Source organism: Pongo abelii, chromosome 1, assembly GCF_028885655.2.
Source record: "Pongo abelii isolate AG06213 chromosome 1, NHGRI_mPonAbe1-v2.0_pri, whole genome shotgun sequence".
NCBI lineage: Eukaryota > Metazoa > Chordata > Mammalia > Primates > Hominidae > Pongo > Pongo abelii.
Window position 1 is genome coordinate 197,056,432 of NC_071985.2, and position 20,597 is coordinate 197,077,028.

Below are 20,597 nucleotides of genomic sequence, written 5' to 3' on the forward strand. Positions count from 1 at the left end.
GGGAGGCAGAGGTTGCAGTGAGCCGAGATCACGCCACTGCACTCCAGCCTGGGTAGCAGAGCGAGACTCCATCTCAAAAAAAAATAATGAAAATAAAAATAAAAAATAAATAAAAAATGACCAGAAGACCAGGTGTGGTGGCTCACGCCTGTAAAACCAGCATTTTGGGAGGCTGAGGTGGGCGGATCACTTGAGGTCAGGAGTTCAAGACCAGCCTGGCCAACATGGTGAAACCCCGTCTCTACTGAAAATACAAAAATTAGCCAGGCATGATGGCAGGCATTTGTAATTCCAGCTACTTGGGAGGCTGAGGCATAAGAATCACTTGAACCTGGGAGTCAGAGGTTGCAGTGACCCAAAATCACGCCACTGCATTCCAGCCTGGGTGACAAAGTGAGACTCTGTCTCAAAAAAAAGAAAAAGAAAGAAAAAAGAAAAGAACTAAAAGAACTGACTGGACATGGGAATGTGGAGAAGGGGTTGTAAGGAATGACTCCTGAGTTCCTGAGCTCCATGACTAGGGAGAGGAGGGGATGCTGGTTAATTCACCATGACAAGGTATGTGGGGATTAGAGACAGATTTGGTGAAGTGGGGGAAGATTCTTCCAGTTGATCATTCATTCAACAAACACGCATGGAGGCCTTACTGTGTGGCAAGCAGTGTTATCGACACTGGAGATAAAGTTCTGAACAAAACAGATAAAAACTGTTGCTCTTATGGAACTTTCAGTCTAGTGGGGATTGAGACAGACAATATCAGATGGTGAAAAGGGATATGGGGGAGAGAAAGATAGGGAATGGGAGGGAAGGGGCTTGCAAATTTTGAAAAGGGTGCTCAGAGAAGGCCTCAATGAGAAAGTGACATTTGAGCAAAGACCTGAAGAAGGGGAGAGACCAGCCCATGTAGCTATTTGCGGGGGAAAGAGACCGGGCAAATGAAACAGCAAGTGCAAAGGCCCTGAGGCAAGAGACAGCATAACAAGTTCAAGAAGCAAAGAACACAGAGTAGCTGGAGCAAGGCAGCAAGGCGGAGAATAACAGGAGAGGGATCCAGGAGGTAATGGGGATACCAGGTTGTGTAGGGCCTTGTAGACCATGCAAAGGGCTTTGACTTTGACTCTGAATGAGACAGGAGCCATTGGAAAGGTTGGGACGAGGATGGCCTGATCAGACTTCTGTTTGATTGGTATCGCACTGGCTGCTGAAGGAATTACAGACAGGTGAGGGAACAAGGATGAAATGGAAGCAGGAGAGCAGGCAGGGGGCTATTGCAATGATCTAGGCAAGAGATGAGTGTAGCTTGGAGCTGGCTAGTATTGGTTTCAGTTATATTTATATTTTCCAAAATATTATCATAAAAATATTCAAACGTAGAGCCAAGTTGAACTTTACAGTGAATACCCAGGATTCTGGTTATATTTGGAAAGAAGAGAGTCCATGGGACTCACTGAGCGAGCAGAGCCTGTGGGATATCTTGGGAGGGTTGCAGCGGGCAGTCAGGTCATTTGACTTGGAACTAGAACTGCAGCCCTGGTCTGCAGCATCACACCAGACCCAGACGCCTCAAAAGGATTATATGTTAAGGACAGTCTGCTGGTCTGTTGGTACCTAAACTTTTTTGGGTTATGAATCCAATAAACTATGAGCAGTTTGAATCTTTCTCAGAAAATGCAAAGAAAATTATTTGTAATTTTAGAAGAATCATGAATACAGACAATAAAAGACATAAAATGTAGTCTATTTCACTCAATTACAAAATATTCAGTGTTGCAGAACCATTGTGGGTAAACATTCCTAATTTTTAGTGAACATATGAAGACCCCGTGCCTCACCAAGACATCCTCCTGTCTTGCCCCCAGAATTCCTGTTTCTCCATCTGCCTGGTCTATGGGCAATGCACAGAATACGTAATGAAGAGGGGAGCAGTGAGTATTGGGTTATACAATTCCCTGGAATCTGGAACACACCCTTCTGAATACTGTGAAGATGTGGGCCCCAAGGCTAGAGCTGAAAAGAGGCTTGGGGCCGGGTGAGCCTTCCAGCCAGGGTCTGCCTCCAAGTGATGCTCCCCCAGGGCAGGGGGCATAGGGATGGCACCCAGCCAGGTGGGAGCCTGGGCCCTGCCCAGCCTCAAAGCTTTGAGCTCAGGAAATCCGGAGGCAGGGGAGGGGGACATCGTTGCCACATTCCCCAGCCCTTTAAGACCCCCAAGGCAGGAAGGCTGCCCGGGCCTCACCAGCTTCCCTCACAGGCTCCTTCCTGGGAGGAAGGGGCTGCCTGTGCCCTCGAAGGCGCAAGGGAGGGCAGAAGGGAGGCTCGGAAGGTGTTGCAATCCCCAGCCCCCGGGCCTGTCAGAAGCCGAGCCATTAACGACAGAGCTCGGGGAGAGAAGCTGGACTGCAGCTGGTTTCAGGAACTTCTCTTGACGAGGAGAAGACAGACCAAGGAGGCCAAACAGGGGCCGGGCCAGAGGTGCCAACGTGAGTAGGGGATCCCTAGAGAGGGGCTGAGCCTTGGGCTTGATGGAGAGCTGGAATCCTGGGGCCACTCCCCACAGCTCTGCCAAGTGTTCATGTCCAGGGTCCTAGGCCTGGGGCCAGGGATTCGTCCTTTGGAACCCCAGCCCTGGACACTGAGTCTCTTTTCACAGGATGCCCCTACTTTTGCGGGTATTGCACCAGGGAAGTCACTCACAGCCAAGTATCTCCTTGGGGACACTGAGCTGGGCTGGGGACAGGCATAATCATTCTCCCCTCCCCATGCCTCTGTCTCTCAGGACGTGTGTGTCTGTGAGTTCCAGCCGCGCAACCCCTCCCCGTCTGGGTCTCTATTTCACTCTCTGTTTCCATCTTTCCTCCTCAGCTTCTCTCTGGCTTGCTATCTCTCTGAGTTTCTCTGTCTCGCATATTTCCTGCTATCCCTTGAATCTTAAACTCTCAGTAACAGACGCTTCCTGGGCTCCAGGCCTCCGAGTGCCCCCCACTCTCTGGGTCAGCGTACATTGGGCCCTTTTTCTCTGTCTCTCGACATCTCTCTGGCCTCAGTCGTCCTCTTGGTGGGTCTCTCTGTCATTTCAGTCTGTGTGGATTTCAGTCACCGCCTCGCTCTGTCACTCTTCGTGTTGCTCTCTCTTTATCTGCAGCATATCTGGAAATGCCTCTCCTCTCTGTTTATTCCCAGCCCCCTCCTCCCTCCCCACCCTTCCCACAGAAAGAATCTCAACGTGAGAGTAGAAACAGCAAGGGAGTGAGGGGTGTGAACTGGGGAAGAGAGTGTGAGGGGAGAGGGTTGAGTGTGATGAGGGAGAAACAGAAAGAGGGAATGTGAAGGCAGCCAGCCCAGGAGGCATCGAGCTGTGCTGGGCCACAGGAGTGAGCACCTACAGAGCCCAACAGAGATGGCCGCAGTGACGGGAGGGCCAGGGGGCCCAGGAGTTAGGAGGAGAGGATCCAGAAAGGGGGCTTTGGAACTGCGCAGTGTGGCACAGACAAAAGCAAGCTGGCATTCCTGGGAAGTATGACCACACATGCTGTGAGGGAGGCAGGGGTGAGGGGAAAACTGAACTGTGCTGGATTCCGTGAGCTGCTGACCCGCTTTATGGCTCGTGAAAATAACCTATGGTTGCTGAGTGCCAACTCCATGCACGGCACAAGGCTAAATGCCTTTACCAAAATAATCTCATTTCATCCTCACAACAACCCTGAGGAGTGAGTGCTAATGTTATTTCTTTTCCACAGATGGGGAAACTGAGGCTCGGCTCGGAAAGGTGAAGTAACTTGTCCAAGGTCACAAAGCTGGTAAGTGGCGGAGCTGGAGATCAAGTCAGGTGACCTGAATCTGAGCTGGGCTCCAAACCTCTCTGCATATCAGCCCCCCAGAGAGTGAGACCATGCTCCAACAGGTCCTAGGCCCGCTTAACCAGGCTGGGGGATGTCCAGGGCTGCAGTGGAGTACCAGAGACTGAGGCCAAGCAGGCTAACACCCAGCACCCAGGGGGAGGATGCCGGGGCCTCTTGGGGTTAGGTTGTCTACTCTGGACCGGAGCCAGTGGAGGCGGATATGGTGGTACTGCACGCGGCATAGGCTGGGCCTGAAGCTGACCCTGGCTAGGGCAACAGGGCTGGGATATGATCAAAAGCACATGGAGATGAAAACCAGTGTCCCAAAATCTGGGCCTTGGAGGCTAAATCTTCCCCAACCAGTGTTGCGGGGGAATAATCAAACTGGTATGCTGTAGTAAGAAGGTTACCAACCACCGATGGGTAGACAGATGCTCGGGATAGTTATACAGGTTTCTCACTGCACAAAACTGAGGAGTAACTGGAGCCAAAATCCAGGCTGTTCCCTAGTTGCCAGGTCCTAGTGTGGTGCTGCATCCATCCTGAGGAAGGGGTGCTTTCTTTCTGATTTGCACAAAGGAGACTTACAGGCTAGCAGTCACTGGGTATTCTGATACTGCAATATATATACGGATAGACTGGGGGTTTGGGTAAGGCCCCTGTGAGCAGGAACAACCTTGGGTATCTGGGCAGTTCTTATCCACACCTCTGTCTGGGAGGAAGACAAAACGATTCTCCTACCTTTCTCCCGGCTGAGCACGAGGGATCTGCTGGGACACCACCTGCATGTATGTGTCCAGATATGTACATGCAAGCTGATCAGCGATTCCCACTGATCTGCCACCAAGAGCACCAACTCGTGCTGGAGGATCAGGTGTTGGCTCCAAGACCCCAATGGGAGCAGGGTGAAGATGAGGCTGGACACCCACCCAAGTGGCAGAAACCTCTGCATACTTCCTAAGACTGGAGCCAAGGCACCCTCCATCCAGGTGCTATGGCCGTGACCACATGATGTCTGACCCCAGAAGGCCACCAGAGGTCTGTGCCCAAAATTGGGGGCATACTGGACCCCTCGGGTGCCCCACTTGATATTCCCTCAGCCCACATGACTGAGGCAGCCAGCTTCCTGCAGGCATAACCTGACAGCCCTTGCCTCAGCTGCTCCATAGAATTCTCCCTTTCTTCCAGGGAGCGTCCCTGACAACACTGGCATGGCTTCCCCAGGAGAACCTGCCTAGTACTCATGCATGCCCAACCTGGATGTGCCAGGGAATGAACACCCCAAGAGGCATCCCTTGACCAATGGGGGGCAGGAGTCTGTGGGTAAATCTTCCCATCTTCCCTCCTATCCAAGGGATAAATTGACCCTCCAGTGGACAGCTCTGAGAAGTGTTCTTCATGGCTCTTTGGAAGGTTCCAGCAGGATAGAGCCCCAGTTGTCCATAGAGGTGACCAACATGATGATGTAACTTTGTGTTGGCTTTCTCTCCTTCCCTGTTTCATTATCCCCAGTCCCTTATCTGCTGCTAGGATCTTCTCAAAATAAACCACCAGCACGCAATTCCTCATCTCAGGTTCTGCTCTCTAGGGGGAGCCTAGCTTAGATAGCTGGGAAGGCAGAAGAATGCTCTTCCTCACTGCCTCTTTCCCTGCTCTTTCCTGGAAGGCAAGTATAATAACAGTGGCTGTCACTGTCATTTCCTATGTTCCAGGCACTGTGAAAAGCCCTTGACTTGCATCATTTTGTATCTTCCTCTCAAAGTCCCATGCAGTATAGGCTGCTGTTACTTCCATCTTGCAAAGAAACTAAGGCTCAGAGAAGTCAAGCAACCTAGTCAAAGCTGCACAGTGACAGACAAGGATTAAGATCAGCTCTGACTCCAAAGCCCATGGTCTTAAACAACCCTTCTGCCTCCAGGTGAACATCAAGTTGGTGCTATGGCAAGGCTGGGAACCTGCAGCCTGACTTGGGCTGCCCTGATCATCCTGCTGCTCCCCGGAAGTGAGTATGGCCAAGGATGAGGGTGCAGTGGGGAGGGGAAGTACAAAGAGAGATACTGGGAATTTCCTTGCACTGCCACATGGCTCCTGGGATTCCCAGAGAATCCCAAAAGACTCAAGACTGAGCCACAGATGTGGGGTAGCTGGTCTCCCACCCACAGACTTCCACAGGCAAACCACCACCCAAGAGGAATGGTGAGATGACCATCCTCTCACCAGGGCTGGTCATCCTGGAAAAGGCCAGTGAGGTGCAGATCTTGTCCGCAAATCTCTACCAAGCTGTCAGAAGGAAGCCATGGGTCCTACACAGCCTTGGTGGGCAGCAAAGGGATCAGGATGGAAGCTACAAGGCGACAGGTTTCATCCGGAAATAAAGAAGCCCAGGCAGAGCTTGGTTTCCAACCATGGAAACTCTGTCTTGAGACGTAGAGAACTTCCCATCCCCAGGGGTATGTAAGCTGAAGCCAGGATTGACAAAGATGCTGTGCAGCAGGGGTCGGCAAACTTTGTCTGACAGTAATGTTTAGGCTTTGCAGGCCACATACTCTCTCTGTTCCTTGTTTGTTTGTTTGTTTGTTTGTGAGACAGGGTCTCCCTCTGTTGCCCAGGCTGGAGTGCAGTGGCACAATCACAGCTCACTGCAACCTCAACCTCCTGGCCTCAAGTGATCTTCCTGCCTCAGCCTCCAAGGTAGTACAGGACATGCCACCACACCCAGCTAACTTTTTTTTTTTTTTTGTATTTTTTGTAGAGATGTAGTTTGGCCATGTTGCCCAGGCTGGTCTCGAACTCCTGGGTTCCAGCAATCCACCTGCCCTGACCTCCCAAAGTATGGGGATTACAAGCATGACCCGCCATGCCCTGCCTATTGCATGTTTTTTGTTTTTTTGTTTTTTGAGATGGAGTCTCACTCTCTTGCCCAGGCTGAAGTACAGTAGCACGATCTCAGCTCACTGCAACCTCTGCCTGCCGGGTTCAAGCAATTCTCCAGCCTCAGCCTCCTGAATAGCTGGGATTACAGGCACCTGCCACCAGGCCCGGCAAATTTTTGTATTTTTACTAGAGATGGGGTTTCACCATGTTGGCCAGGCTAGTCTCAAACTCCTGACCTCAGGTGATCCACCCACCTCGGCCTCCCAAAGTGCTAGGATTACAGGCATGAACCACTGCGCCCAGCCCCGTGGCATGTTTTTATTTGGTTTCTGCTTTGCTTGTTTTTAACTCTTTAAAAATGTAAGGAACATTCTTAGTTGTTAGGCCATACAAAAATAGGCCACTCAAGCCCTGCTGTAGAGGGCAGAACATCAGGTAGAGTTTTGAAGCAAACAACCTTGTAAAGTTCCTTCCAGCCTGAAATCCTGAGTCTGGGCCGGGCGCGGTGGCTCACGCCTGTAATCCCAGCACTTTGGGAGGCCTAGGCGGGTGGATTACAAGGTCAGGAGATAGAGACCATCCTGGTGAACACAGTGAAACCCTGTCTCTACCAAAAATACAAAAAATTAGTCGGGCATGGTGCCGGGTGCCTGTAGTCCCAGCTACTCGGGAGGCCGAGGCAGGAGAATGGCGTGAGCCCGGCAGGCGGAGGTTGCAGTGAGCCGAGATCATGCCACTGCATTCCAGCCTGGGCAGCAGAGTGACTCCGTCTCAAAAAAAAAAAAAAAAAAGAAAAGAAATCCTGAGCCTGTGAAGCAGTAGAAGCCCTTTGTTGAGAATCATGAACTTGCTCTGTGACCCTGGGCAAACTGCTTCTCCTCTTAGGGCCTTCGCATCCTCATCAGTAAAATGGGCCTAAGAACACCTGAGAGAGGACAGAAAGCATTGTGGGCAAAGTGTATGTTGATTTGTTTGTTTATTTATTTATCAAAAAAAATTCATCAGCCGGGCACGGTGGCTCATGCCTGTCATCCTAGCACATTGGGAGGCCAAGGCAGGTGGATCACGAGGTCAGGAGCCCAAGACCAGCCTGCCAGCATGGTGAAAACCCGTCTCTACTAAAAATACAAAAAAAAAAATTAGCCAGGCATGGTGATGCATGCCTGTAGCCCCAGCTACTCGGGAGGCTGAGGCAGGAGAATCGCTTGAACCCGGGAGGCGGAGGTTGCAGTGAGTTGAGATTGTGCCACAGCACTCCAGCCTGGGTGACAGAGTGAAACTCCTTCTCAAAATAATAATAATAATAAATATTCAGCAAGGTCCTACTGTGTACTAGGCACTGGGAATACAGTAATAAGCAAACAGCCAAGTTCTGCTGGCCTCACAGAATTTATAGTCTAGCTGGAGTGATAGATAAGTAAATAATCATAAGACTCTATAATTATGAAGGATAATAAGAGCCTTGAGGAAGTACAGGGACCTTGGCCTCCTCCAGTTCGTTAGTGCCTGGTCTGGTTTCTTCAAGACGCCTAAGCATTAACCAGGTGAAACAGGGGCGGGAGAGAGAAAGAAAAGTCCCTCCAAAAAGAACAGCAGATCGGGCACAGTGGCTCACATCTGTAGTCCCAGCACTTTGGAAGGCTAAGGCAGAAGGATTGCTTGAGCCCAGGAGTTCAAGATTAGCCTGGGCAACATAGTGAAACCCCATCTCTACCAAAAAAAAAAAAAAAAAATCAAAAAATTAGCAAGGTGTGCTGGCATGAACCTGTAGTCCCAGCTATTCAGGAGGCTGAGGTGGGAGGATCACTTGAGCCTAGGAGGTCAAGGGTGCACTGAGCCGTGATCGTGCCACTGCACTCCAGCCTGAGTGACAGAGCAAGAACTTGAAGAAAAAAAAGAAAAGAAAAAGAAAACCAAAACAAAACAGCAACAACAACAACAACAAAAAAAAACAGCAGGTGCAAAGATCCAGAGATTAGAAAGATTAGGGAGTTTTCAAAGAATAGCAAGAATGAGCCAGAATGGCTGGAGCTGAGAGACCGGTATAAGGTGGAACTGAGAGGGTCAGGTAGGGGCCAGGCCACAGGAGCTATGTGAAGGATTTGAGTCTTTATCCTAAAGATGGCAGCAAATACTCACATGCCAGACACTGCTCTAAATGCCTTCCAGATGTTATTGCATGTAATCCTTCCAGCAACACTAAGGTAGGGACGATTTTTATCCCCATTTTACAGATGAGAAAACTGAGGCACAGGAAGTCTCAGAAATATACCAGGATCATGTAATTAATAAGCAATAGAACCAGAATTTAAACCTAGGCAGTCTAGTTCAACATCCACACTCATCCATCACACCATACTGCCTTTCAGAGCAATAATGTGCCATTGAAGTGCTGCGATGGAGATGGGGTAGCAGAATCAGATTTGAATTGTGAAAAGATTGCTGTGGCTATGGGTTCTTATCACTCTAATCACTGCTTGCACCATCCTTGGGGAGGGCACTGGGGAGTTAACAGTCTCCATCTGGTGGTGTGCTGGTGCTGGCTTGCAAAAACTAATTGTGCACATCTCTTCCCAACTCCCCAATCAATGATGTCACATCAATAGGCTTAAATCAGCTACGGTGAGAGCATTTACACCATGGAAAGGCACACACTACAAACCAGGGTCTGCTTTTCTCTGCCAAGCTGGCTGACAAACAGTTACCAGCACATCACTATCTCTGTCTCACCCCCGTAGCCTCTCGAAGTCTCCGTCCACATCCCTCCATTTCCAGCCTCCATATCTTGAAGGGTGAGACAGGAAGGTGAGGCCCCTGAGTCTAGGAGTACAAAGGCCTAGATTATAGCCCAGCTCTGCTAGGCAGAGGCGTCGTTCCTGGCCCATTCTCTTCCACCACAGGTCTGGAGGAGTGCGGGCACATCAGTGTCTCAGCCCCCATCGTCCACCTGGGGGATCCCATCACAGCCTCCTGCATCATCAAGCAGAACTGCAGCCATCTGGACCCGGAGCCACAGATTCTGTGGAGACTGGGAGCAGAGCTTCAGCCCGGGGGCAGGCAGCAGCGTCTGTCTGATGGGACCCAGGAATCTATCATCACCCTGCCCCACCTCAACTACACTCAGGCCTTTCTCTCCTGCTGCCTGAACTGGGGCAACAGCCTGCAGATCCTGGACCAGGTTGAGCTGCGCGCAGGCTGTAAGTCCTTCCAGCCAACCAACTACTCTGCCTCCAACACCCTCCTGCCAATACTAATAAGAATATTACCAGCCGGGCGCGCTGGCTCATGCCTGTATTCCCAGCACTTTGGGAGGCCGAAGCGGGCAGATCACCTGAGGTCAGGAGTTCATGACCAGCCTGGCCAACAAGGCGAAACCCCGCCTCTACTAAAAACACAAAAAATTAGCCAGGCGTAGTGGCGGGCGCCTGTAATTCCAGCTACTCGGGAGGCTGAGGCAGGAGAATTGCTCAAACCCAGGAAGCGGAGGTTGCAATGAGCCGAGATCACGCCACTGCACTCCAGCCTGGGCAACAAAAGTGAAACTTGGTCTCAAAAAAAAAGAATACTACCTATTGAGCTCTTATCTAATAAGCACTTCATGAGCATGATATCAGGTAACAGTAGTACCAGTTGGCACTACTATGTAGCCTCACTTTGTAGATGAGGAAACTGAGGTTCAGGGAGGGTAACTGACTTGCCCTTATCACACATTAATAAGGATGGAGGCAGTGTGGCTCTAAAGCCAGTGTTGTGACCACTACTCTACATAGCCCAAGTCCTCAGCCATCAGAGGGTGTCTCCAGGGAGAACATCCTGTACCAGCTGGGCTTGTCCCCAGCTTGTCCCCCACCCCAGTTTCAAACTTCCTTTCAAACTGAGCAGGATGGAGTTTGTGCCAAGCTGAGGCATAAGGAAAAAACAAAGACCAAGGTTCTTGTTTAAGAATCAGTAATGGGCCAGGCGCAGTGGCTCACACCTGTAATCCCAGCACTTTGGGAGCCTGAGGTGGGTGGATCATTTGAGGTCAGGAGTTTGAGACCAGCCTGGCCAACACGGGGAAACCCCATCTCTACTAAAAATACAAAAATTAGCCGAGTGAGCCGAGATCGCGCCACTGCACTCCAGCCTGGGCCACAGAGTGAGACTCTGTCTCAAAAAAAAAAAAAAAAAAAGTATCAGTAATGGCCACTGCTAATACTTACGAAGCATTTCCTGTATGTCAGGCACTGTTCTGAGCACTTCATGTAGAGTGAGTCATTTAGCCCTTGTGATAACGCTAGGGGGTGGGATTTTACCACTATCCCCATTTTACAGATGAAGATGCTGAGGCACAGAGCAGTTAAATAACTTCAAGATCACAGGGCTAATGAATGGCAGGACCAGGATGAAAACTCAAACACTACACTGTCACTGACAAAGGGTCTGGAGTTGGGGGGCTTGGAAGTGGGCCACCACTGGACTGCTGGGAGTCTGTGATGCTTGCCACTGTGCGTGCCTGCAACTTAGCTTCCCCCAGGGCTGTCCTTCCAGAGCCACTATGCCTGGAGACAGGGGGACAGACAAGGTGACAACAGAGGAACCAAGCCAGGGCAAGGCAACACAGCCAGCTGGTCCCAGAGGAAGCTTTCTGAGTGGTCCCACCCAAAGCCCTCACACTCTCCCCACCCACATGCAGACCCTCCAGCCGTACCCCATAACCTCTCCTGCCTCATGAACCTCACAACCAGCAGCCTTATCTGCCAATGGGAGCCAGGACCTGAGACCCACCTACCCACCAGCTTCACTCTGAAGAGCTTCAAGTGAGGAGGGGCCCCCACCCTGGTCCCCTCGCTTTGGATTCTGGGGTAGGGCACGGGTAGGATGCTGGGCATGCCTCTGGGAGGGAGAAGGGAGCCTCGCTTTCTTCCTCTGCTTGGCACCCAAGCCTGGACTATTGGCAGGAGCCGGGGCAACTGTCAGACCCAAGGGGACTCCATCCTGGACTGCGTGCCCAAGGACGGGCAGAGCCACTGCTCCATCCCACGCAGACACCTGCTGTTGTACCAGAATATGGGCATCTGGGTGCAGGCGGAGAACGCGCTGGGGACCAGCATGTCCCCACAACTGTGTCTTGATCCCATGGATGTTGGTGGGTGATGCAGGGGAGGGAGGGGGTCCCCAAAATGGGCAGACACTGAGAGGAATGGAGAGGGAAACACAGAACCAGCCACAGACAAGAAGACACTGGGACAGAGGCACAGAAGAGGGACAGAGACAAAGAAAGGTGCAGCTGGACACAGAGAAATGGGGACACAGACCCAGAGACAGGAAGAGACACAGAGGCAAAGAGACACATTCAGTCATGCTTTCAGCGCGTTTCCTGAAGCACCCACTACATGTTAGGCACTGCTCTAGGTACTGGGGACATAAAGCATCAAAAATCCTGCCCTCAGAATGTTAGATTCCAGTGGGGGGAAAAATAAGATAGAATTTCAGATAGCAATAAGCAGAAAGGAGAAATTAAAGGAGGAGAAGGGCATAGAGAGACAGGGGGGAAGGGGAGCACTGGCTATTTCAATATGTTGGTCAAGAAAGGCCTCACTAAGAGGGTGACAATTGAGCAGATCCTTGAAGGAAATGAGGGAGCAAGCTGCTGGATATCTGGAGGGAAAACATTTCAAGCAGAAGTAACAACCAGTGCAAAGGAACTGGGGCAAGAGTGGAAACAGAGACCTAGAGAGAAACAAAGACACATAGAGACCGAACCACAGAAACGTGCCATTGGCAACATGGACAGATGGTTAACCACAGACAGGGAGACAAGAGGGAGCTAAGGCAGAGCCCTCTAGAGTGGGATAGGGAGACTTTCTGACAGCCCCACTCCTTGCAGTGAAACTGGAGCCCCCCATGCTGCGCACCATGGACCCCAGCCCTGAAGCGGCCCCTCCCCAGGCAGGCTGCCTACAGCTGTGCTGGGAGCCATGGCAGCCAGGCCTGCACATAAATCAGAAGTGTGAGCTGCGCCACAAGCCGCAGCATGGAGAAGCTAGCTGGGCACTGGTGAGGCACAGGGCAACCTGGAGAGCCTGAGGTGGTGGGGGCTGGGGGCAGGGGACAGGGTAAGTCGGGCTCGAGCTGGCCCTAGAATGGCCCAGCGATCCAAGGCTCAGAGTCACGTCCGCCCCCCACCAGGTGGGCCCCCTGCCCTTGGAGGCCCTTCGATATGAGCTCTGCGGGCTCCTCCCAGCCACGGCCTACACCCTGCAGATACGCTGCATCCGCTGGCCCCTGCCTGGCCACTGGAGCGACTGGAGCCCCAGCCTGGAGCTGAGAACTACCGAACGGGGTAAGGAGGTGATGAGAGGCTGGGAGCAGCCAACAGTATCCAGTCCAGGCCCCAGGCCCCTCCCCAACTGGCACCCCCTCTTCTTGTTCCATCCACAGCCCCCACTGTGAGACTGGACACATGGTGGCGGCAGAGGCAGCTGGACCCCAGGACAGTGCAGCTGTTCTGGAAGGTGACTCCCTCTGAAGGCCATCCCTCCACCTTGACACCTCCTCCAATCCAAACAGATCCCTACAAACCAGAGCTTAGGACTCCAACAGGTCTGGGAGGCGTGGATGCATATTTATATGTGATTTGCATGCACTTTGCATGCGCCTAGGGAGCTGAGTTAGCTTTTGGAGAGACTATAATGCAGGTCACAGGGTGGTTCAGTGAATAGTTAAGAGCCTGCTGTGTCCACTGACTTGTTTCTTCCTGCCCTCCTTCCTAGAACCTAGCACAAGGGAACGGAGGGAAAAGGGGAGGCGGGTGAGAAGCCTGGCCCCCAGCCTGGGGAGGCTCCGTTTGTATGATCCATCCACCCCACCTAGAGGCTCTCCTCGACTCAAGATGAGCTGCACATCCCCTTCTCTTTTTCCTCCTGTGCCCCACAGCCAGTGCCCCTGGAGGAAGACAGCGGACAGATCCAAGGTTATGTGGTTTCTTGGAGACCCTCAGGCCAGGCTGGGGCCATCCTGCCCCTCTGCAACACCACAGAGCTCAGCTGCACCTTCCACCTGCCTTCAGAAGCCCAGGAGGTGGCCCTTGTGGCCTATAACTCAGCCGGGACCTCTCGTCCCACCCCGGTGGTCTTCTCAGAAAGCAGAGGTAAAGGGGGCTGGCAGCCAGAAGAGCACAGAGGTCAAACGCATCAATTCAAAGGCTAGACTGCCTGGGTTCAAATCTAGTCCTACTGGCCGGGCGCGGTGGCTCACGCCTGTAATCCCAGCACTTTGGGAGGCCGAGGTGGGCAGATCATCTGAGGTTAGGAGTTCAAGACCAGCCTGGCCTACATGGTGAAACCCCTGTCTCTACTAAAAATACAAAAATTAGCCGGGCATGGTGGTGGGCACCTGTAATCCCAGCTACTCAGGAGGCTGAGGCAGGAGAATTGCTTGAACCTGGGAGGCAGAGGTTGCAGCAGGCTGAGATCACGCCATTGCACTCTAGCCTGGGCAACAGAGGGAGACTCCGTCTCAAAAAAACAAAAAACAAAAAACTAGTGCTATCACTTGCTAACAGTGTGACCTGAGCAAGTTACCTCCCATCCCCAGCCTCTGTTTACACATCCAGCAGATGGGGATGATAACAGCACCTACTGAGCAGTGCCGTGGGGTGTACATGAGTTAAGACAAGTGCCTGGCATAAAGTAACTGCTCTGCATGTGTCTGCTGTTGTTATTATCATCAGCCAGAACAAGGTTAAGTTCTCTCTCTCTCACACACACACACTCACAGCCCATTCTGCCAAGAAAGCCAAGAGAGAAAGCCCCAGGCTTTTCCACCTGGAACATGGTCTATGAGTTCATTGCTCATTCTCAGGAGATCAGCTGCCACCACCCATTGCTTTCCCTAAACATGGGTCCTCACAAGGTGGGACTAATAATCACAATAACAATAATCACAGCTAATACTCCCACTTACTAGCTGTGTAATCTTAGATAAGTTTCTTAACCTCTCTGTGTCTCTCAGTTTTCTCATTAGTAAAATGAGGAAAAGAGTAGTACTTCCTGGGTATGACTATTAGAGGACTCAGTGAATTAAAATGTATCAAGGAGTCCAGTACGGTGGCTCACGCCTGTAATCCCAGCACTTTGGGAGGCTGAGGCGGGCAGATCACCTTAGGTCAGGAGGTCAAGACCAGCCTGGCCAACATAATGAAACCCCATCTCTACTACAAATACAAAAATTGGCCGGGTATGGTGGCAGTTGCCTGTAATCCCAGCTACTTGGGAGGCTAAGGCAGGAGAATCACTTGAACCAGGGAGGGGGAGGTTGCAATGAGCCGAGATGGCGCCACTGCACTCCAGCTTGGGCGACAGAGCAAGTCTCTGCATAAAAAATAAAATAAAGTAAGGTAAAGTAAAAAGTAAAGTAAAATAAAATAAAATATATCAAGGACTACGCCTGACACATACCAAGAACAAAAGAGTGTTAGCTGTTATCACTAACAAGAACTACTCTGTGCCAGGCACTATGCCAGGCTTGTTTCGTACATCAAGTCATTTAATCTGCACTGAGACCCTATGAGGTAGGAACTTTTATCATCATTTCCACTTTACAGATGAGGAAACTGAGGCTAAGATGTTGACCTACCAAAGGTCACCCAGCCTGTAAGTAGCAAAGCCAGGATTTGAACCCAGGCTTCTGGCTCAAGGGCCTGCATTCTTTTCACCTTCATTCCACCATTTCCCACCCTGTCTCCAGGCCCAGCCCTGACCAGACTCCATGCCATGGCCCGAGACCCTCATAGCCTCTGGGTAGGCTGGGAGCCCCCCAGTCCATGGCCTCAGGGCTATGTGATTGAGTGGGGCCTGGGCCCCCCCAGCGCGAGCAATTGCAACAAGACCTGGAGGATGGAACAGAATGGGAGCGCCACGGGGTTTCTGCTGAAGGGTGAGGCTGGCCTGGAAAGTTGGGCAGGGTCAGGGACAAAGGGAGGCAGTGCTTGTCTGACAATAGGCATGGGACAACCTAAACTGCTCAAGAGACATGGATTCTCCAGCCTTTCTTGATCCTTCGCTGTTCTCATTTCATATCCTCATAATCACGAATTTCTTCCTACAGTCTAACCTGATCCTTTTTCTATAGCCCTGACTCTGCCCCCTTCTAGCTCTCTCTTCCACTTTTCTTCCCTAACTCTCATCAAATGATCTAAAGAAGATATTGTGGAGGTTAACCCTGAATCATGAGGCCAGGTTAGCCCTCACTAGAGGTCTGAGGCTAGCTCCTGATCTTTAGCACAGGTTAGGCCCTAACAGAAGTGCCTACCCCATTTTCTCTCTACAGAGAACATCAGGCCCTTTCAGCTCTATGAGATCACTGTGACTCCTTTGTACCAGGACACCATGGGACCCTCCCAGCATGTCTATGCCTACTCCCAAGAAATGGGTTTGTCAACCATCAGGCCCCTTTCCAGAATCCTCTCCTCTCTCTCCCAAGGCTCTGCCTGGTCCCCATCAATCAGGAGTATAGGGAACATTGCCTTCCTACCATACTTCCGGCCCTGGAGAGGATCTCTCCCAATCCCCTGGCTTACACTGGATCCCTACAGCTGGACAGAAATCAGGTGCTGGGATAGAAATTGAGTAGGGAGTTGGCACAATTCAAGGAGCAAACCTGGCAAAAATCAATCCATTTCCCAGACAAAAATAAGGTGTTATATGTGACAGAAATTGGACAGAGGGGCCGGGTGCAGTGGCTCACACCTGTAATCCTAACACTCTGGGAGGCCGGAGCAGGCAGATCCCCTGAGCTCAAGAGTTTGAGACCAGCCTCGGCAATCTTGTCTCTACAGAAAAATAAATAAATAAATAAACCAACCAACCAAAAATTAGCTGGGTGCAGCGACATGTGCCTGTAACCCCAGCTACTTGAGAGGCTGAGGTGGGAGGACTGGAGGGCTTGAGCCCAGGAGGTCGAGGCTGTAGTGAGCCAAGATGGTGCCACTGCACTCCAGCCTGGGTGACAGAGCGAGACCCTGTCTCAAAAACAAAAACAAAAGAAATTAGACAGAGGACCTGGCATAAATTCGAAGAGTGAGTGGCAGAAATCAGAGAGTAAATCAGATGAAATCAGGCCTGGTAGAAATCAGAAAGTGAGGCTTTAGAGTCAAGCAGAGCCAGGTTCAAATCCTGGCTCAGACACTTATTAGCAGTAGATGGAATCTAGATTAAGTCCCTGGGAAAAATGAGGGTTGGGCATGAGTCCCCTTGGACTCTTTTCTCACCCACCCCACAGTGTCTGGGAAGCCACAAGAAGTCCAATCGGGCTCTTGCTCTGCCCCACTCCCTTCAGCCCCTGCACCTCTCTCTTCCCATAGCTCCCTCCCATGCCCCAGAGCTGCATCTAAAGCACATTGGCAAGACCTGGGTACAGCTGGAGTGGGTGCCTGAGCCCCCTGAGCTGGGGAAGAGCCCCCTTACCCACTACACCATCTTCTGGACCAACGTTCAGAACCAGTCCTTCTGTGAGTCTATCCTCAGTTCCCCCACAGCCCCAGAAGGCCTGGGAGGGGGTGCTCAGCTGCCACGGAGGCAGCTTTAGCATCCAGGCCTACGCTGACCGTACACCCCTCCCAGCCGCCATCCTGAATGCCTCCTCCCGTGGCTTTGTCCTCCATGGCCTGGAGCCCGCCAGTCTGTATCACATCCACCTCATGGCTGCCAGCCAGGCCGGGGCCACCAACAGTACAGTCCTCACCCTGATGACCTTGACTCCAGGTAAGGGGAGATGGGGGCTAGGCAGAGATGGCTGTTGAGAGGGTACCCCACCCAAAGGATGCTGATTTTGAGAGTAGATGGGGACTGACTTTGAATCCCCTGGTCGGAGGAAGGAGACCCAGCCTTCCCAACATGCATTCTAACTTCTTCTGGCCCTGCCCTCTCTGCAGAGGGGTCGGAGCTACACATCCTCCTGGGCCTGTTCGGCCTCCTGCTCTTGCTCACCTGCCTCTGTGGAACTGCCTGGCTCTGCTGCAGCCCCAAGTGAGTCCCTTTGACAGACCTGAGATCCTGCTTCCCCCACCCACAGGGAACCTCAGGTCCAGGTGGGCCCATCTAAGTCCCTTCCAGCCTTCCCAAACTTTGGGGCCCATGTCTGAGAGTCCCAGCCCCCAGGTTCTTCTCTCTGCCCTAAGTGTAGCTGTACCTCTTCAGGTGGGGTGGGTGGGACAAAAAATGGAAAGATCGGAGGGTGTGTCTGACCCAGCCTCCACCTGCCCCCTTCTCCAGCAGGAAGAATCCCCTCTGGCCAAGTGTCCCAGACCCAGCTCACAGCAGCCTGGGGTCCTGGGTGCCCACAATCATGGAGGAGGTGAGAATCCAGGAGGGAGAGGGAAATGAGATGGGGATGTCGGCCCAGGCTCAGTGAAGGGACACCTTCTGAAGCCAAGTACTCAGGCCTTCCTGTCACGTCCAGCAACATCCCATCCCTTTGGAGTGAAGCAGACCCAACTTTGAATCCCACCTCTGTCCATCTCAAAGCCTCAGTCACCTCCCTGTGATACGGAAAAACTGACCATGCTGAGTCTGAACGGCGCATGGCATGTGTCAGGCATGTGCGAGGAACATACTAGTGCTTTGCAAGTGGAACCCTTTGTGTTCCACCAGTAACAACAGGAATGTCCCCACAACTGCCTGGACCCAGACAGGGATGGTGGCTGGGGCAGACATCTGAAAAGAGCCGTGCTCTCACCCCACATCCTTGTGTGCAGGATGCCTTCCAGCTGCCCGGCCTTGGCACGCCACCCATCACCAAGCTCACAGTGCTGGAGGAGGACAAGAAGAAGCCGGTGCCCTGGGAGTCCCATAACAGCTCAGAGACCTGTGGCCTCCCCACTCTGGTCCAAACCTATGTGCTCCAGGGGGACCCAAGAGCAGCTTCCACCCAGCCCCAATCCCAGTCTGGCACCAGCGATCAGGTCCTTTATGGGCAGCTGCTGGGCAGCCCCACAAGCCCAGGGCCAGGGCACTATCTCCGCTGTGACTCCACTCAGCCCCTCTTGGCGGGCCTCACCCCCAGCCCCAAGTCCTATGAGAACCTCTGGTTCCAGGCCAGCCCCTTGGGGACCCTGGTAACCCCAGCCCCAAGCCAGGAGGACGACTGTGTCTTTGGGCCACTGCTCGACTTCCCCCTCCTGCAGGGGATCCGGGTGCATGGGATGGAGGGGCTGGGGAGCTTCTAGGGCTTCCTGGGGTTCCCTTCTTGGGCCTGCCTCTTAAAGGCCTGAGCTAGCTGGAGGAGAGGGGAGGATCCATAAGCCCATGACTAAAAACTACCCCAGTCCAGGCTCTCACCATCTCCAGTCACCAGCATCCCCCTCTCCTCCCAATCTCCATAGGCTGGGCCTCCCAGGCGATCTGCATACTTTAAGGACCAGATCATGCTCCAGCCAGCCCCCCTGCCAATAGCCTTTTGTGCTTGTTTCCTTAACTTCAGTATTGTAAACTAGTTTTTGGTTTGGAGTTTTGTTGTTTATAGACACTCTTGGGTGTACCTGAGTCTCTGTTATTTATTTTTCAGGGCCCAGCAGTCAGGGGGAAACTTCTGAGTTGGTCCTTTCTTCCTCCCTCCCTTCCTTCCTCCCTCCCTTCCTTCCCCCCTTCCTTCCTCCCTTCCTTCCTTCCTTCCTCTCTTCCTTCCCTTCCTTCCTTCCTCCCTTCCCTTCCTTCCTTCCCTTCCTCCCTTCCCTCCTTCCTTCCCTTGCTTCCTTCTGCTAGCTCTCAGCATCTAGGCCCTATGCAAATGACTCAGCTCAGTTCACCCTCAGAGAGCTGCATTCTAGTGGTGGAGACTTGAAAACTGATCCTTAGGGCACAGTGGCATGGGTTACATGGGGGGAGTGACAGAGTGCGGTGGGACACGGTGAAGAGACTTTGGAAAAAAATAACCCCTGTTGGGGAAATAAAATTAAAGACAAAATCCCCTGCCAATGCAGAAAACCTCTTCACAAGGGTAGAAAAGAAAGAAAACAGTGTTATTATTGAATAAGCATTAAACCAGAATGTGATACACTGGTGATCCACTAAAGAGACTGCAAAGAGAAAAAAATCTTATCCTTTTATGTAGCCAAGTGAATACAACTTAGAGTATCCATTTTCTCAAGATAAACAATAACTGGTCCTCAAGCAAGAGGACTTGGCGGCACCTCACTCTAAATTTACCTGGTAAGTGGGAAGCCACTTGTGTCTGCTAATGGCCTTTATCCAAAGGAAAAATCGATTTCCCCTATCTTTATAACAAGGGGTAGGTTGCAACTAAGAGCTAGGCACCAACTGAAGTTAGGCTCCTACCCTCCCACACGAACTGAGAGAGAGAGAGCACTATCCTCCTTAATTATTACATTTCAAAGGGTTGGCTCCCAGGTCCTTGAGAAAAACATCCCGGGGTTGTAAAATTGGCAAGAGGTTTATTTACCTTTTAAGAAGATTTACATTCATCGCAAAGCAGTAGAGAAAGTATTCACAATTACAAGTTTTCTAAAGTAAATGCTCTCAGAAAAGTGAGGGGAAGGAGTCTTTTCCCTTTTTGTGCCAGGGAAAATTAAATTTTCTTTTTCTTACTTCTAATTTGTATTCACCTTACACCATTCATTTCACAAATAACATCACCGTTAAGATTTACTAAATGCTCACCATATACCAGGTGGTCTGCATACAACTGCCTTAGTTAATCCTCTCAACAACCTAAAAGAGAGATATTGTTATTACTATCCCTACAGGGCCCACAAAGGTTAAGTGACTTGCCCACAAGATCACACGTTGAGTAAATGGCTGAGTTAGGATTCCAGACCAGGAACTTTAGTCTCCAGGCTACGAGGCTGCCAGAGACATGGCTGAAACCCAGTAGTAGTTCTTACAC

General features: G+C 51.6%; 1 protein-coding gene across 3 annotated transcripts; it reads left to right on the plus strand.

The window, feature by feature from the left end:
• The first annotated feature begins 2,331 nt into the window (after nt 1-2,331).
• CSF3R (colony stimulating factor 3 receptor) lies at nt 2,332-19,232 on the plus strand. 3 transcript variants are annotated; one of them, XM_024237811.2, is made up of 17 exons: nt 2,332-2,480; nt 3,738-3,797; nt 5,758-5,841; nt 9,614-9,910; nt 11,389-11,512; nt 11,654-11,841; nt 12,583-12,752; nt 12,885-13,038; nt 13,137-13,210; nt 13,632-13,845; nt 15,444-15,632; nt 16,026-16,127; nt 17,059-17,205; nt 17,318-17,458; nt 17,629-17,722; nt 17,969-18,050; nt 18,451-19,232. In XM_024237811.2, the coding sequence occupies exons 3-17, from the start codon at nt 5,778-5,780 to the stop codon at nt 18,919-18,921; spliced, it is 2,511 nt and encodes an 836-aa protein (XP_024093579.2). In that variant the 5' UTR covers nt 2,332-2,480; nt 3,738-3,797; nt 5,758-5,777; the 3' UTR covers nt 18,922-19,232. The 3 variants fall into 3 exon arrangements, with proteins under 3 accessions (XP_024093579.2, XP_054411251.1, XP_054411249.1); XM_054555276.1 differs by having other exon boundaries at nt 17,972-18,050; XM_054555274.1 differs by lacking the exons at nt 2,332-2,480; nt 3,738-3,797 and having other exon boundaries at nt 5,692-5,841.
• Nucleotides 19,233-20,597: the final 1,365 nt, after the last annotated feature.